The sequence below is a fragment of the Lactuca sativa genome, chromosome 5 (genome assembly GCF_002870075.4).
Source record: "Lactuca sativa cultivar Salinas chromosome 5, Lsat_Salinas_v11, whole genome shotgun sequence".
Classification (NCBI taxonomy): domain Eukaryota; kingdom Viridiplantae; phylum Streptophyta; class Magnoliopsida; order Asterales; family Asteraceae; genus Lactuca; species Lactuca sativa.
The window spans coordinates 238,135,169-238,152,240 of NC_056627.2; the positions used below are offsets into that span (position 1 = coordinate 238,135,169).

The following is a 17,072-nucleotide window of genomic DNA, read 5'->3' on the forward strand; positions in this document are numbered from 1 at the left end:
TCCGATCCATTTATAATCCTTCCTATATAAATTTTAGAATTATACGTTTATATTTTATCATGTCTAAAGTTTAATTTTAATTCTAATCGAAAATCCAAAGGGAAAAAACCAAAGACCAAACTATTTTTACATAGGGCTCGAGGAGTCAACTTCTAGATGGTCTATTAACAAGAATCATGGTATAATTTCATTAATATTTCATTAAACAATCACTAATTTCATTTATAAATCAATAGTCATTATTAATTGGAAGAAAGTTTGCACTTGCTATTTTCTATCATCGTGTTCGATATTCAAAAATCAGTCGGAAGTTACTACAATAGTGAATTTAATTCCAATCGAAAGTCCTCGAGTATGTAATGCATTTTCTGAATAAAGATTTTTGTTTGATTATTCAAAAAACTTACGGGTTATGGGGCGAGTTTGGATATCTGTTGATTCGGTGGATAAAGATATGGATCGGAATATTCAAAACCATGCGGGTTACAGAGCGGGTTTGGATTGGATTTTGAAATTTATTAAACGGATTTGAATCAAAGTCGATTCGCTCCAAACCCAACCCATTGTCAGGTCTAACCGGTATAAGCTATTTTTATCCAAACATTTTGTTAGCTTATACCCATGTGGAACCGATAATAAGCTAAAAATGAGTTTAAATAAACTTACCCAGACACCCCTTAAATATTTATGAAGTAACACATGCAGCTGGCGCATAGTCATAAAATCCATCATCATCGTCATTGTTACCCTCTCCATCTTATGCTGATGGAGCATAGTCATAATCTTCATCGTCTTTGTCGAAATAGCTTTTGGATTTTGAAATTTTTGTGAAAATTAAAAGATTTGTACTTGTACTTCCTTTAATTCAAGGCTTTTTTTTTTTTTTTAAATCTAAAAGTTAAAACCTCGAACCTTTCTTTAATTCATCTTTTTCTAAACAAAAAAACTAAAAGCTAAAACATAATTTTTTAATTCGAGTTTTTTTTTTAAAGCTAAAAGTTAAACCTCTCAAAAGCTAGTGTCATAGTTTTGCACCCTATAACCATCTAGAAGCCACAAATCAAATTTTTTTCAGTAACCCACGACATCATCAACTTATCTATGACAAGTTTCTCCCCATCATTAGAATAATTATATAAAAACACAACATGTCAATAACAACACATTCAAAATTAAACATGTTCGAGAGCAAACACTACCACTTCGGCAAAAAAAATAAATGATACATTGTATTACATTGCAGAAAAGCATCAAATTTCAAAGCTTAAAAGGTAAGGAAATCCGATAAGACAAATGGCTAAAGGGTTTTGGAGGAGATAATTAGGTAAAATTCCAAATTTCAAATTTTCACCACAGTAAAAGTGTAAAAAAAAAAAAAAAGACAAAGACAGTAAGAATTTTTTACTTCCATAGCTTTCGAAGTGACATGTTTTTCTCAGTTTCCTTCTTCATAACTTTAGCCACTGCCATCTCAAAATCTTCTTGTGTCACATGCACTCTCCTTTCTCTCAATGCAAACATCCCTGCCTCTGTGCAAACCGCCTGTAAGGGTAAAATGGTCATTATAACTCTTATTCATTACAATATATATATATATATATATATATATATATATATATATATATATATATAGTCAATTACAACTTTACCTTAAGTTCTGCACCCGAAGCACCATTCATCTTCTCAGCAATCTTTTTCAGATCAATCCCACGCATTAAATTCATCTTTCTTGAATGAATTTTCAAGATATCACCTCTCGACTGTTATAAAAAATAAAAATTATAATTTAAATAAATATTCTAAACAAATCGATTAAAATTAAATAAATACTTACATCTTCATTTGGATTTGGGAATTCAATCTTTCTATCAATTCTTCCAGGCCTAAGAAGAGCCTGATCAAGGATATCAATACGGTTTGTAGCCATCAAAACCTGTAAATCAATATCAGCAACAGATTCATTCATAAGGGCAATATCGTCTTTTTTTTTAAATATTAAAAATTACCTTGATCTTGTTTGATGCTTCGAATCCATCCAACTGATTGAGAAGCTCAAGCATTGTTCTTTGGACTTCACTATCACCATTTCCACTTCCAGATTCCATTCGAGCAGATCCAATGCTGTCAATTTCATCCATGAATATAATCGATGGAGCATGTTCCCTGCACAAAAGAAAAAGTTGGAATTGAAAAACTTGGAGGACTGAAAATGTAAAAAGATGAAACTTGAAGGTGCAAACCTGGCCATAACGAAAAGCTCTCTAACCATTCTGGAACCTTCTCCAATGTATTTCTGTACTAATTCAGAACCAGAAACCCTAATGAAAGTACAATCAGTATGATGAGCAACAGCTCTGGCCAATAATGTTTTTCCAGTGCCAGGTGGACCATATAACAGAACTCCCTGAAAAAAAAAGGGGACAGGTGTCAGTTTAGGGGATAAATGCAATAAATAACACTAATTTAAAGATATTATAATTAGTTTTGCATTACCTTTGGTTGAGCAATACCCAAGCTTTCAAATAACTCTGGATGTTTGATTGGAAGTTCAATAACCTGAAAATTGTTTTAAATAATGAGACAAGTAAAAAAACACTATGGATTTAAATAATGATATATGAAGTATCAAAAAGATAAGATTTTAAAGATGTAATGGTTAAAGGGAAATATGTGGAACCTCTTTAATCTCTTTAATTTGTTGGTCAAGGCCACCAATCATGTCATAAGTAGAATCGGGAACTTTTTCAACTTTCATAAGGTTGACTAGAGGATCTACTTTGCTTGGTAAAACCAAATGAAGGACATAACTGTCATTTCGAAGGGCAACCCTTGTTGAAGGTGTGATCTTAGTAATGTCAATGCTTTTATCGATATCAACCACATATTTGCCCTCTGGGTGCACCTGAAATTAACATGAGTAAAAATCAAATTTAGATCCAAGAGCATAGAGGTATATAAAAATAAATAGATGCACAGACCTTCACTAGAACTTTTGATTTTCCCATTACTTTGACAACTTCACCAACATAAGATCCAGGTTCTTGAAGTAGCTGTAACTCTTCCTTAAGCATCCTTACTGTATTTTTTAACATTAAAGGATAACATTGAAGACCAGTCATATGTTAAAAAGTGTAGAATATCATGCAAACACATATCAAGCATGAAGCATAATAATAAGAACTCAAACTTTAGCCAAATTGACCAAAACCCATCACTGTAAGGACTTCAACCAAATCTTTTTTTGTTTTGTTTTGAGCACTACAAGAATGGAAGATCAGAAAGCAAGAGAAACCAGAGGCATACAAATTATGGTGTTATGTAAAAGACCAAGAACAAAGATAGGAATGCAGGAGATGTTACAGGTTGGTTGTGATAGGAAAAGAAGAAAAAAACGTGGATCCAAACTATGAAGAATGAGAGCCTATTTTGTCATATATGATGAAGCTAGGAAACGACATGTTTACTTTGACAAGTTTCCGAATGTAAACAGAAAAGGGATAGAAAAGGAACTTGATTGCTTTTTTGATGATATTAAAAGATGATTCGACATGGTGAGTTTTGAAAGTGAAGGAAGTACCGAAGAAATGTATGCCTAGAGTCAATAAAGATATAAGAAACATAAAAACATTTGATTGTGGTGTTTATATTTCTCACTAAGAGCTTGATTACGAGGAACAGTAAGGGAATTGCTATCATGTAGCCTAAGGGATACATTCAGCTACTCACAATCAAATCCGACATGATCAAAACTTACAGCATAATAACATTAATTCACTAAAAACATACCTACCCACAGAAGTAACATCAAACAAAATTTGGAAGTACACAAATCTAGGGTTTCAAGCAACTTCAATTTAGGGATTTTAGAAATTTACCTCGAGAATTTAGCTCGTTACGCTGAGCCTCGAGGCGATTGAGATTATGACTCTTCTGGCGAACCTGAAGCTGAGCATCATGGATATGCTGCAAGTAATACTGCCTCAGACCTTCTCCTGTTTTCACCGCGTGCCTCGACGAACAACCCTCGTCTTTCTCCCCTGCATCCGCGGGTTTCATCGCTACATCCGCTGTCGCCATTCGTGTCTATCCGATGGAGAATTCGTGAGATTGCAGATTTTTGTTTCAATGGCGATTTGATTTCAGTAGTCGGTATACAGAAGAGTGTTGATCACGAAAAGGGTTTGCTGCCTCTTTTCTATAGGCTTCTCGTTTCATTTTAAGTGATGAAACATGGCATTTTGGGTCCTTAAACGTTTGCAATTTACCATTTACACCCTTTTTTTAACTTTTCTTTTTCTTTTGTTCTATTATTTTACATAATCGTCGTAAAAATAACTAACACAAAAAAGTTAACAAAAACTCTCGCATAACCATCATGGGATTTTTTAGGAGGAAAATTGGTATAATACCGGTCATTTTTTTCTAAATCATATATCGTATCACCAGGGGCGTATTTAAGAAGCACGAAGGTAGGTCCTAGGACCTACCTAAGCTTTGTATTTCATTTATAATCCATATTCTAATAAATAAATAGTTTTATTCTTCTTTTGACATGTGTCATCCTATTAGGTTTTCTAATTAATATATATTTTATTCTCCTTTTGTCATATATCACCATATTATGTCTCCTAATTAATGCATGCTACTTGTCAACTCCATTTCAAATTTCAAATTTAAAATTTTTCACTCTAATTACATTAAATTAATAACATTAGAATAAAAATTAAAATAAAATTATTACAAATTATAAAGCGATTTGATTTCACATATTTATTTAAATCAATGATTAAAATTTATATAACTAAAAATATCTCTTAATTACTAATTTATTTAAAATTATTAATTAATATTTTTGAGTTTTAACTATAAAAATTTAATTAATTTTATAACCGTGGTTCCCACGGGTTATAAACTAGTATATATACTATAAAAATTAGGAATCACCTTAGAAAAAATAAAGGACCTACCTTGAGTTTGTATTTTTTAAATGTCTTAAAAAACCATTTTAAAATGAGAAAAAAATAAGTTACATTGGGCATTTGTGTTGTTAAATATATAGGATTAAATATAATATATAGTTTTTATCAAACAATAAAGTATCAATGCACTAATAATCAACTTGTTTTTCATTAAATCATTCGATTTTTTCAATTACATTTTAATCGTTTTTTAAAAATTTTAATTAGTGGTGCCTGATCGGTTTTTCAATTATATTTCATTAAATCGTATACGATCCGACCCGACCCCTCACAAGTGTTGTTGATTTTTTTTATCGGCTCCACATAATTTGGGAACCACGTGATATTTTGTTCTAGATTCGCCACTGCGTATCAATTATAGTTGGTATAAAAATCTTACTATCACTTTTGTATTAAGTATATAATTGGTACCAACTTATTTGACTACCAATAAGTTCGGTTGGTACAATATAGTAAAGGTATATACGGACATATATTAAGGGGGTTTTGTGAATAAGGATGTTTCATGTTCTTAAGCATTGTGAAACGTGAACGATAGTTTTGCGAATAAAAGTTTTGTAATTGTTGTAATTGAAAATTTGATCCAAAAGTATTTTATTAGGTGTTGCCATGAGTTTAAAAGTTAAAAAAGTGGAGGAAATGGACACACCAACATGAGTTTAAATTTTTAATTTTACTAATATGGGAAATGCTAATATCAAAACTCTTAAAATCTCAAACACCAAACATAATATATATATATATATATATATATATATATATATATATATATATATATATATATATATATATATATATATATATATATATATATATATATATATTGAATTAGTTGGTATGGTACTAGTATAGTATTGAAAATTTTATACCACTATTGTACCATGATCATTCATTTGGTATGTTACTACCAGCCAACACACGTTGACTACCAAACATATTGGTTTACCAACATTTTTGGTTCGGATGGTAACATTTTGGTTGATTTTCCATTGTATATATTTTTCAGCCTTAGGATTTTTAACGACGTCGGAGTCGCATCTTGCCACCATGAAACGCCATGTATGTGAACATCCAAACATTTGTATTTGTTTCTATGGTTATAAACAAACCGAACATTTAACGGTTTTTTGTGTACCTTTTGATGGAAACTTATACACTCGTTTATTTAATCATGTGAGAAACAATAAAAGATCGACAAATTCTATAATATGAGATGAATCAATGACAAGGAACGACAATGATTGAAAAGGAGTTGAATGTATTAATCACAGCAAAAGAACAGTTCTTGGAGGCGGAACCATTTTGTAATTGCTTCAAAAGTTGTAACCCTAGATGTTACATGCACGTTATATATAGACAAAATAATACAGCAATTCCGAACATGGACAGACCCCATTTCGGAATCGGAATTAAACATAAATCTGAAATCAACTATTTTACACAACACTAAATTAGACTTAACAGTCTCCCTCTTTGTGTCAAATCGGAAGGAGGTCTTCATTGTTGTCTTTCATAATCAAAAATCTTGGGCATTATCTTCAGAAGGAATGTCCGGACGGATATATGCCGGCGAATCATAATCGAAACACATTTTATACCAGCATCGAAGTTGGACTTATTTGCTTCTACCCTTATGAGACTGGAATTCAGAGCCCGTGTGGAGTACAAATGCTTATCTCGCAAAAAGAACATGTAGTTCTTGATTTCAGCACCTTCCTTCATCTTGTATACAATACTCCAATGCTCTCTGCCAATGATCCCACCTTTCAAATATTGGATGTCATTTGGCTGATCAGACGACTTCATAATAGGTCTCTTCTTCAGAACGGAAGCTATCTCAACATCCATTTTAGCAATTTTCAAGAATGTAACACTTAAGCATCCACTTCAAGTGTTCATAAATTGGTTCATACTTCTTTACATCCTTCGCAACAATATAGAACATCGAGATCCAATCATAGGGATTCATGAATGGCAAATCAGCCAACATGAATTCACGAAGAACGTGATTAGCACCTCAAAATCCTTTGAATTAGATGTTCAGAAAATCTTCAGGACAGGCAAGCCAGCCTTCAATGCCATAATTCGTTTCAGACTCCACGACCCATATTGTGGTTTGACATACTTCAAATAAAAAGAGAACAACTTCCAATTTACAACGTTGTTTTAGATTAAGGCTTTCTCAATCTTTTCAAACCATCGGAAAAGAAATGCCATTGGAGTCATAAGGAAGTGCAACTGACACTCTACTTCGTTATGTGTGTCAAAAGAAGTTGTTAGCTCCAACCAGTAGAGATTTGGTTCGTCAATATCTTTGTTTTGAATCCTCTCAATGGACCAGGTAGGGAACAAAGTCTTCTAAGTTTCAAGAATCAATGCAGAGTTTTTTATCTCAGCTTCTTCAGCGTCAAGTTTTCGTCTGAGAGTATTGAGTTCGTCAAGCTCTTTGTTTCTTTTCGCTCTTTCCGACTAAGTCATTTTCGCATTTTCATTTATATCCTCTTCCGAATCGACTTTGTCTTTACCTTTTCCTGATCTGGAAGCTTCATTATCCTTCCGATCAGCTTTATTTTTCAATTTTTCTTCCTCCTCTCCCCCTTGTTTCGAAGAAGCCCCACTTCTTGAAACACCATGCAGTTGATTCAGCATTGCAAATACATATTGGAGTTTTTTCGGAGAGATTTTGTCTGACAGAGACAGTGAATAAAGAATCACGAGTTTCAACGATTCGTAACAATCGTTGATTGATTTCAGAAGTGCACCCTTTACCCAAAGATTTCTCTTCTTCAAGTTGGGCAATATTAAGGGTTGCATTCTTCGTCTTCTCATTCACAACCTTGGTTTTCTGCGTTTGTTCAGCCAGGGCATCCATAATCTTATTTTCAGTAGTAAAGTCATTTTGTAACTTAGTGAGCTGTTGAGTGATGGTTCAATATTGTCAAGCTTAATATCTGCATGGAGAGTTGAAAGAGCTTCTTTTTTCGGCTTTCAAAGAAGATCAAAAACCTTTTTATGACCTTGTTCATGTTTGCAATTATCTTTTCAGAAGAGGTCCTGAAGTCAGCCATAAATTCCTTGATTTATTTTTATAATTGATGGACCTTTTTCTATAGCTTCTGATATTTTCTTTTTTAAATCTTGAGCAGCCTTTGATGATTCTTTAAGGACTTTGGCATTAGTAGATGTTAGCATTTCCACTATTGCTATATGGGTTGTCACCAGATTTTCCCATTTAGTGGAAGAGAAGGCATGTGAATACTCCAAAACTGAATCAAGCTTCTCATTCAGCTGCTTGAACTGAGATTTAGTCATCGGTTCCTCATCATCATCACTGATTACGTTCACTGTGAAAGGTTGGTTCAGGGTCACCTCTGAACATAATGTATGAGTCATCGTCAAAAGGAGGTGAAACATCCAAAAATATGGTCCCAAAATTTTCAATTTAATAATAGATAAAATTGTATTTTCCCATAACATCCAAACATTTGAGTAAAACCAATGTATCAATTTGCCATAAATCAGAGTAAAACATCATAACAGAATCTCAATGGTGTATGCAATGCAATCATCCCGAGCTCTTCCCCTTAGAACTAGAAGTACCTGAAACATAAACTGAAAACCATAAGCACAAAGATTTGTGAGTTCTCCCAAAATACCACATACCCTACATATCATGCAATACTGATATACGGTCCCCACCCACACTCAGATAATAGTGAGATACGGGCCCCTCCCACACTCGGATAATGGTCCCCGCCCACACTCGGATAATAATGAGATACAGGCCCTACCCACACTCGTATATGAATGAAATACGGGCACCACCCACACTCATATAACGGGCCCCGCCCAAAGGACATACATATACAAGCACATACACGTGTCACACAGATAACAAGTATAATAACATAACCAAACGAGCGTCGGCCTTGGTGCCTTGGACCCGCTGAACCTGGTGAGGAAACTCACCTCAAATGCAAAAAGGTAGTTGAATGGATCATGGCTCCGAATATCGACTCTACTTAGCCCCTAAACATCAAAGATCTCCTTAAGTACAACACAAATGCCCAAAAGCTCTTTATATGTCAAAGTTGGTCAAAGACTAAAGTCAAAGTTAAAGTCAACGGTTCGAGTTGACCCAACTCGCCGAGTTTCTCCATCAGTCTGCAAAATCAGGAAGAAACCGATTCCATGAACTCGCCGAGTTCATCTATGAACTTGTCAAGTTTATCTATGAACTGTCGTGTTGGGTGACGATGTGCATTTATGTGTGATTTGATTGTTAATTGAGTTGCTTGAACATGTTTTGGACTAGAATCATAAGCACCACCACCACGAGGTGGTGGCCACCGTTGAGTGTTGACCAGCACTACCCGATGTGGTAGTGGATGATGTTCGACTTATTTAACCCTAATTGACCTAATGAAGCCCTAATTGACCTAAAAACCTAACCATTTGACTAATTGGCACGTGATTGGGTTGGAAACCCTAATTAGGGTTTAGAAAACCCTAATTTTGGATTTTCTTAGTTTGGAATTATTGGTACCCACGTTTTGGGTCATTGGAATTGAATTATGAATTACTCCCGACCACACCGTATGATTTACCTAATAGAATGATAGACTTAATGGATTAAGTCCTTGATGGGTTAAGTAAGAACACTTAACCCTAATCGTCATTTTATGTGAAAAACCCTAATTGGGTTTGGGTTCTTTTTGAGCCATTTATGGACTAAGTTGTTGTGGGCCTTCATGGGCCAATTGGGAACATGTTTATGGACTAAGGAAATTATTGGGCATTAGGATAAGGTCCATTGGATAGGATTGGGCCCAATTTGGAAAATTAGGCCATATGTGGACCATAATTGGGGCTTGATGATTATGAGATATTGGACCATCAGAATGCCAAGTGTTTGAACTAGAATAAATGGTTGGGCTTTAAGGTAAGATCATGTAGAGGTTTTTGCCCAATTTGTAAAATTGGGCCATATGTTGGGCCTTGGTTCATTATTTGGCTTTTGGGCCTTCAGAGTGCGTGTTTAGGCCTTGGGCTAGAATCAATCCAGGTTGGGGGTAAAGTAATCTTTTTACCCTAAGCATGGACTTATGGTTATGTATTGGAACCCATTTATTAATTAGGTGTTGTTTTGATGTTGACAGTTCAGAAATCTATCAACCAGCAGCTAAAATTTTATCCACGGGACTTTGGCAGTGTGAGGTGAGTCTCCTCACCATACCAATGGGTTGAAGGCACCAAGGCCGTTCCATTATGTGTTATGTGGTATGCTAGTTGATTATGTGGTATGTGATATGCTAGTTTTTTTTGTGATACTTGCATGGAAGACCTCGGGGGGTTCCCGAGGCACTTGGGTGTAAGACCTTGGAGGGTTTCCATGGCATCCTCAATAAAGACCTCGGAGGGTTCCCGAGGCACTAGGGTGTAAGACCTTGGAGGATTTCCATGACATCCTTAGTCAAGACCTCGGGAGGTTCCCGAGGCATTGGGCTAAGACCATGTGGGGGTTCCCATGGCACCCGAAGTAAGACATTAGAGGGTTTCCAAGTCATCCTTATATGTTTGTATGTATGATTTATATGACATTGGGCTAAGACCATGTGGGGGTTCCCATGGCACCCGAAGTAAGACCCTGGAGGGTTTCTAGGGCATCCCTATATGCTTATATGCATGACTTGTGTAGTTGATACAGTTTATGTGATTATGTGTGTAAAACCTTGGAGGGTTTCCATGACATCCTTATATGTTGATATGCATGTCTTACACGATTGATATGGTTATGAGATTATGTGGGGTATGCTTTGGGGAACTTACTAAGCTTCATGCTTACAGTTTTGTTTATGGTTTCAGGCATCATTGGTTTGGAAAAGGAAGGGTCCGACTTGATTGCATCGCACACACCCGTGTTTTCCGCAATATTTGATCTTGGGATGAACTCTGATAAATGTTTTTAAGTAGTAATGTTTTTTGGAAAGCTTGGATTTAAAAGAGATATGTGTTTTGACTATAATGAAAAATGAAAATTTTACCCTTGATTTTTGGGTCGTTACATCAATAAACATTTTTGATAAAAATGTTTATTAGATTATATGATGAAAAAAAGTTTTCAAAAATGTTTAGATTAAATGTAAGTTAATAAGGGTTTTTTTGTTTATTTATTTATTTTTAAGTGTTTGGATTAACTTATAATCATTTTATAGTTATTTTAGGTGAATAAGTCATAATAGTTTTCAAAATGTATGGAGGATGTGACTTTTCAAAAACTCCTAATAAAGGTTTTGAAAACAATTTACAAAAGCACTTATTTATTAGTTAACCATATTTTTAGATTTATTGATTTTTCTTAAAATGGATAATGATTTCAAAGAGTAAAAGACTTTCAATTTTGTTCACATGAATTAGACATTCAATTTTTTTTGTGCTTAGATTTACTTATAACTTATTTTGAAAGTGCTCATATTTTACATTTATGATCGGTTGTAAACGACCATAAGAATAAAATATGAACAGTGTTAAATAATTAACGGGGAAATCAAACATTAAAATTTTTTTTATTGAATAAATGTGAAAATTGAAAATTCTTGAAGTCGTTATCCATATTTAAGGTGAGGACCAAACCTGTACACGTGTTATAGTATAGGGATAGAAGTGTAATTTTTCTTAAATGAAATAGAGTGGAACCGAAGCATTGTCATTTGTTTTGTGTCTATAAACACAACTCGACCGTCTTCCGATTCGCCATTTCTCCTCCTTCCCTCCGTCAAAATCCCTCTCCGTTCCCTTCAATTTCACACCCGAAACTCCATTTTCCTTTTCGTCGAGTGAAAAATGTCGGGCAAAGGAGCTAAAGGTTTGATTATGGGCAAGAATGCCGCCCTCAACAAAGATAAAGACAAGGATAAGAAGAAACCTACCTCTCGATCTTCTCGCGCAGGTCTCCAGGTGCGTGTTTGTGTCTGTAATCTGTGCGATTTTGGATGTAACGTTATGTTTTATGTGTTTATATCAACTTTTGTTCGTAACTGCTTCTTGATTTGTAGATTTTAGGTAATCAAGTAGTGATTATGAATGCTGTTTGGTTCACATATGGTTGTTTAATTTTGTTTCACCGTGTATAAACCCTATTTTTGCTAAATAAAGGGTCCAGGAAAGTTTTTATGGTTGGACCAACGAAAATGAATGATTACTACTGTTCCTCACCTAACAAATTAGATTTAATAATCTACTAACGACGAATGCATGTCCTGTTGTCAGATTTTACACCTACCTGTTTATGTATAGACAATGAACTATCTTTATGATTATACTATTAGGAGTATTAGCTATAATAACTTTATTATGATAGAAATATAATGAATTTATAGTTATTTGTTGTATAACTTTCCTGTATCTTGAAGATTATTAGAATTTTAGCTGGAATCAAACTGTGGAATCTGAAATTTCATGTTTGATCTGCATTTGACTTTGACCACAACTAATGTCAACGCAACAAAGATTGTAAAATTTTGTTCCACACAAAAATGTGGAAGAAGGCAAGACAGGGACTCGCTCACATCTCTTGTATGTGTAAAAGACTTAAATGCCCTTTTCATCCTCATCATCGAAAATATCTCTAGAAAGCTTGTCCAATCTCCTCCAGTCCCATTCCATGTAACATATGCAGCCGAAGGCTGCATTTGTTAAAAAAAGATTGGACAAAGGAGAACACGACAAGCTTTCTAGGGCTATTTTTGATGATGTGGATGAGGAGGGCATTTATGTCTTTTACACATACAAGAGATGTGAGCGAGTCCCTGTCTTGCCTTCTTCCACATTTTTGTGTGGAACAAAATTTTACAATCTTTGTTGCGTTGACATTAGTTGTGGTCAAAGTCAAATGCACGTTAGACACAATACAACCTGTTCTGTATTATTATGTTTTGTGATGGCGAATGTGTGAAGTGCAGTTTCCGGTTGGGAGAATCCATCGGTTACTGAAACAAAGGACTACTGCCAACGGGAGGGTGGGGGCCACAGCAGCGGTCTACTCTGCAGCGATTTTGGAATATTTGACTGCTGAGGTTCTGGAGCTTGCTGGGAATGCAAGTAAGGATCTTAAAGTGAAACGTATTACTCCAAGGCATTTACAGCTTGCAATTCGAGGTGATGAGGAACTTGATACTCTGATCAAAGGAACCATTGCTGGTGGTGGAGTCATTCCTCATATCCACAAATCACTCATCAACAAATCGGCTAAAGAGTAGAACACATGTTAGTGATATGATTAATTCTAGTTAATAGTTGGTTTCAATGGCTGTTTTTGTTTTCATCATATGTCTAATCTAAAGAGGTTTGGGGTATTTGTTTTAGGATTATGATGAATTCATTTTGCTTCCATTTTTGAGGCTGTGTTTGTTGGTTAATGGTTACTCTTGTGTTCTTGTTAGAAATGGTGCATTGTTCTTACTGTGTTCGTCATGCATTGAACTGTGACCCACCAAGGAAAAGGCGAAATACCTTTCTTGTTATTGTCATTGAAACTTGCTTTAGAAATCTTGTCCCATGTAATAAATGCAACTAAAACTTTTACACTTTCAAGCTTTATGCCATGAATTGATTTATCTTGATTCATGAAGATCTAAATTTTGTTTATTGGTTGTAAAATTTTGTGATCAATCTTTGATTCGCAACAAAATGAAAGACGTGATAATTGCTTTGCATTATACTGTTGTATTTTTTTTTTTTTTTTTGCTATGGTGTTGTACTTTGAAAATCCTCCAAGTTTTAGCATTGCATGAAACACATTTTGTATTTGGATAAATATATGGAAATTTATTAGACCGTAACAATAAAAATTACTCTGTATTTAAATGATATTTGTATAACTAAGCAAAATTTCTAATTATATCACAAAAGAATATAATAAATATGAAAATAATCACTTTTCTAGTGCTACAATATATTCATTTTCGAATTGTTTTTACATGTGAGCATAATATACGATTTGCATCAAACTTCATCAACATACAAAATCTTGTAAACATCAATCCTCCAAGACGTAAAGGCAACCACACTAGTCCAACGAAAATTCCTCTAGCCAAATCAGAACCTCATTCCTCTTCATTCCAAAATTCATAAAAAAGAAATCATATTGTTGTTACTGTTATAAAACACAGATAAAGAAACAATATGCAAATTTTACCAATATGTAACAACAAACATATATCAGTACAGGGTTGTTGGAAGAATAACTGAACTGAACAGTTTTTATTCAATGTATCGAAAAAAGAGCTTACCATCATAAAACTTTTGGTTCGACCAGGATCATTGTATCTTGCTAGTAAACATCCGTCTTTAGGTTTTAGACCATTGGAAATAAGACTAGACCTCAGTAATTTTTCTTTTTCACGAACAATATCATCTGTTGGTTTACCACTAAACTTTAATACAGCAGCAAACCCTCCTTCAACGCTCCTCAAACCAACTTCTTCTTTGTTAGGATTCGGCAAACTAGAGAACGAAAAACAAACAGTTAGACACAAGGGTAAAATGGTCATTTACCCACATGTTTTCATTCAGAGCCTCTAAATCATTCAGAGGTTACCAAACAACCATTTATTTACCTTCCCAAGTCTTTATTGGATGGAATGACAATTTGAATAGACATTTTGGACATTTTAGAATCAAATGCTTGAGTGAAAACTGGAGTAGTCATGGCTATCTTTTCCTCTCTTGAGTTCTTCCCAAATATATACCTGCAAAGTGTGTAAATTTCAATCTATTAACATCGGTGAGGACTGAAATGTCTTAAATACCCTTCAATAGTAACAAAACGGGAACACCTTGATGACCCAAATCAAATATGTTAATGGCAAGATGGTAAATTTGGGGAAAAAACTTGCTAGAATAACCGAAAACTCACCCAGCTACATCATTGAATCCTGTAGACCCAGCTAGCTTATCGCTTTGTGTTTCAACAATTACAAAGGGGCTGTATTTTCGAACCTGGATAATCACTTTTAGTAAATGTGATTAAGCGGATTAAATTATATTTTCTTGAATTAGCATAATATCTAGCTCAAAGGATCAACAAACCTCATAAGTTGCAGTTCTTTTGAGTATCTGATATTTGGGTGTTTCCAAATCTGGAGTCTTGTAGATCCGAAGCTGTATGGATGAAACAAAAAAGAAACAGACGCTGAATCTTTGAGTGTATGAATAAAGTATAAACAGTGAAAAATGTAGATACCTGTTTTATTAAATCCACAAGACCTTCCATAGAGAAGTACTCATTGTTCTTAAGAGAATCCCAGTAGTCCTGTGAAGTTGTTGAAAAGAAGCTAATGAAGCGATAAATATTGCAAGAATGATGTGTGTTTGAGAGTAGAGGAGAAAAGTGAGTGTACCACATGACTGCAGAACTTTCCATTTTCTGGATTGATGCCCATAACCGAAGTTCCTGTAAAAACCAACAATGGCTTCCATGGTAGGAGCGAGAATGTCATTTCCATTGTCCACCTTGTAGTTATTTCGTAAGGTGCTGTCTATACACAAAGAAGAGAAGATCTAATTACTTCTACTGGTGATTTTATTGTTCATTTTTTCAAAATTGGGATTACTCTTCTGAGTTCAGAGACAAAGAGGTCACTTTAAATTACTCTTCTAAGTTCAAAGTTTGATATAGAATGATGTTTATTTCAGATTTACTACAGAATCAATGCGTACTTAGCAATTAAAAGCTGATATTAATGCCCAATTATGCAATTGCGTTCAATTTATATGTGTTTAGATACCTGTTTGGCCCAATGGAGCTGAAAATCGGGGGAAAACACCAGCTTCAACATCGAGATGTTGAACAAATATCCGCTTATACTGTCGTGCTTCGTAATCGGATCCCGAAACTTGACCTGTTCGTCATAAGCCGTCCGATCAATTCCTTGATCATCGAAAAGATGTGGAAGGTCCTCGTACAAAAAATCCACCAACTGTTCAACGTCGACTTTCGAGGATTTTGGCGGGATTTGTTCTACTAAACTCAGTCTAATGCGAGTAGTATGAGTTCTATTATACACTAAGCTTCTGTGTCTGGAATGATTGATGAAGAAAATTGAGTTTTTCAGTGGTTTTAGTCTCCGGTTAGCGACGTAATGGCCGGAAATTGGCCGGATAATGGTGTCGGAGAGATGTGCGGTGGTCATTCTGTTTGTTATGGCTCGCACCCTCCGGACACACGTAAATGGAAAATCTCAGAAATGTACAAATGATGAAGCATGTGGTACATCTTGTATTAATATGTACCAATTGGGCCTGGGTCATTATGGAGACTGGAGGAGTGAACCGGAGACTGAATTGTAAGAGTATTGGGCATTTAGACTTGGGTTTGGATCTTTACCCGATTATAAACATATACTTTGAAATTGGTACCAGCCTTTACGACTTTATAACAAGGATCCATGTTGGTAGTTGTAAATCCGTTTTATAAGGTGGAATTTTAATGATTATAGTGATAAAAGTTGGGTACCGTTGTATTTGTTGGTATGACTAACTCAAATATATGCTATCCAATGAAAATGTATTATATGTGATCAAATTCATACATATAAAATGTACATAAAAAAAAAATAAGAATAGAAACGTAAAGGAACTGAAATTTATACCAAGATGTACATAAAAGTAAGTAAAGTTTTTATTTAAGTTAATAAACGGAAGTTCAAAAATCAAAAATATATTATACTGAACTCATAGGGCACATAAAAATAATCACGAAAACGTTAAAAAAAAATTCATGTGGAAACATAGACTATAGGGGATACATACGAAAGTTTTGAAAATGGAGGGAGGGAACTAACATTTTACAAAGTTCAAAGTGGAGGCATAACATCCCAAAAACCTAGGGGTGTCAATTTATGACACGACACGACAAAAATACACGAAACGAAACGAAATCGGGACGAAATCAAAATTCGAATTCGTGTTCGTGTCATGTTCGTGCCAAGATTAAAAAACTCGATGTCGTGTCGTGTCGTGTTCGTGTTTATAAATCGACACGAAATTGACACAATTAAGCGTGTGGTTGTCGAGTTTTTCGTGTTTGTCGTT

The 17,072-nt window shown here is 34.6% G+C and overlaps 3 protein-coding genes across 3 annotated transcripts; 1 reads left to right on the top strand and 2 right to left on the bottom strand.

Annotated features, from left to right (window-relative positions):
• Nucleotides 1–1,151: 1,151 nt before the first annotated feature.
• On the bottom strand, nucleotides 1,152–4,210 carry LOC111887198 (26S proteasome regulatory subunit 8 homolog A). The gene is made up of 9 exons (XM_052771528.1): nucleotides 3,876–4,210; nucleotides 2,979–3,076; nucleotides 2,678–2,902; nucleotides 2,494–2,556; nucleotides 2,241–2,404; nucleotides 2,007–2,163; nucleotides 1,835–1,933; nucleotides 1,650–1,760; nucleotides 1,152–1,542 (listed from the first exon to the last, which is right to left on the bottom strand). Exons 1-9 carry the CDS (start codon nucleotides 4,075–4,077, stop codon nucleotides 1,402–1,404), a joined length of 1,260 nt encoding a protein of 419 aa, XP_052627488.1. The 5' UTR covers nucleotides 4,078–4,210; the 3' UTR covers nucleotides 1,152–1,401.
• A 7,478-nt stretch (nucleotides 4,211–11,688) lies between these two features.
• Nucleotides 11,689–13,423, top strand: LOC111887213 (probable histone H2A variant 3). The gene is made up of 2 exons (XM_023883369.3): nucleotides 11,689–11,936; nucleotides 12,941–13,423. The coding sequence occupies exons 1-2, from the start codon at nucleotides 11,823–11,825 to the stop codon at nucleotides 13,235–13,237; spliced, it is 411 nt and encodes a 136-aa protein (XP_023739137.1). The 5' UTR covers nucleotides 11,689–11,822; the 3' UTR covers nucleotides 13,238–13,423.
• Nucleotides 13,424–13,900: 477 nt separating this feature from the next.
• LOC111887200 (uncharacterized) lies at nucleotides 13,901–16,242 on the bottom strand. Its single transcript, XM_023883354.3, has 8 exons — nucleotides 15,767–16,242; nucleotides 15,380–15,517; nucleotides 15,223–15,291; nucleotides 15,069–15,140; nucleotides 14,896–14,978; nucleotides 14,597–14,728; nucleotides 14,270–14,483; nucleotides 13,901–14,091 (listed from the first exon to the last, which is right to left on the bottom strand). Exons 1-8 carry the CDS (start codon nucleotides 16,169–16,171, stop codon nucleotides 14,047–14,049), a joined length of 1,158 nt encoding a protein of 385 aa, XP_023739122.1. The 5' UTR covers nucleotides 16,172–16,242; the 3' UTR covers nucleotides 13,901–14,046.
• Between the last annotated feature and the right edge of the window lie 830 nt (nucleotides 16,243–17,072).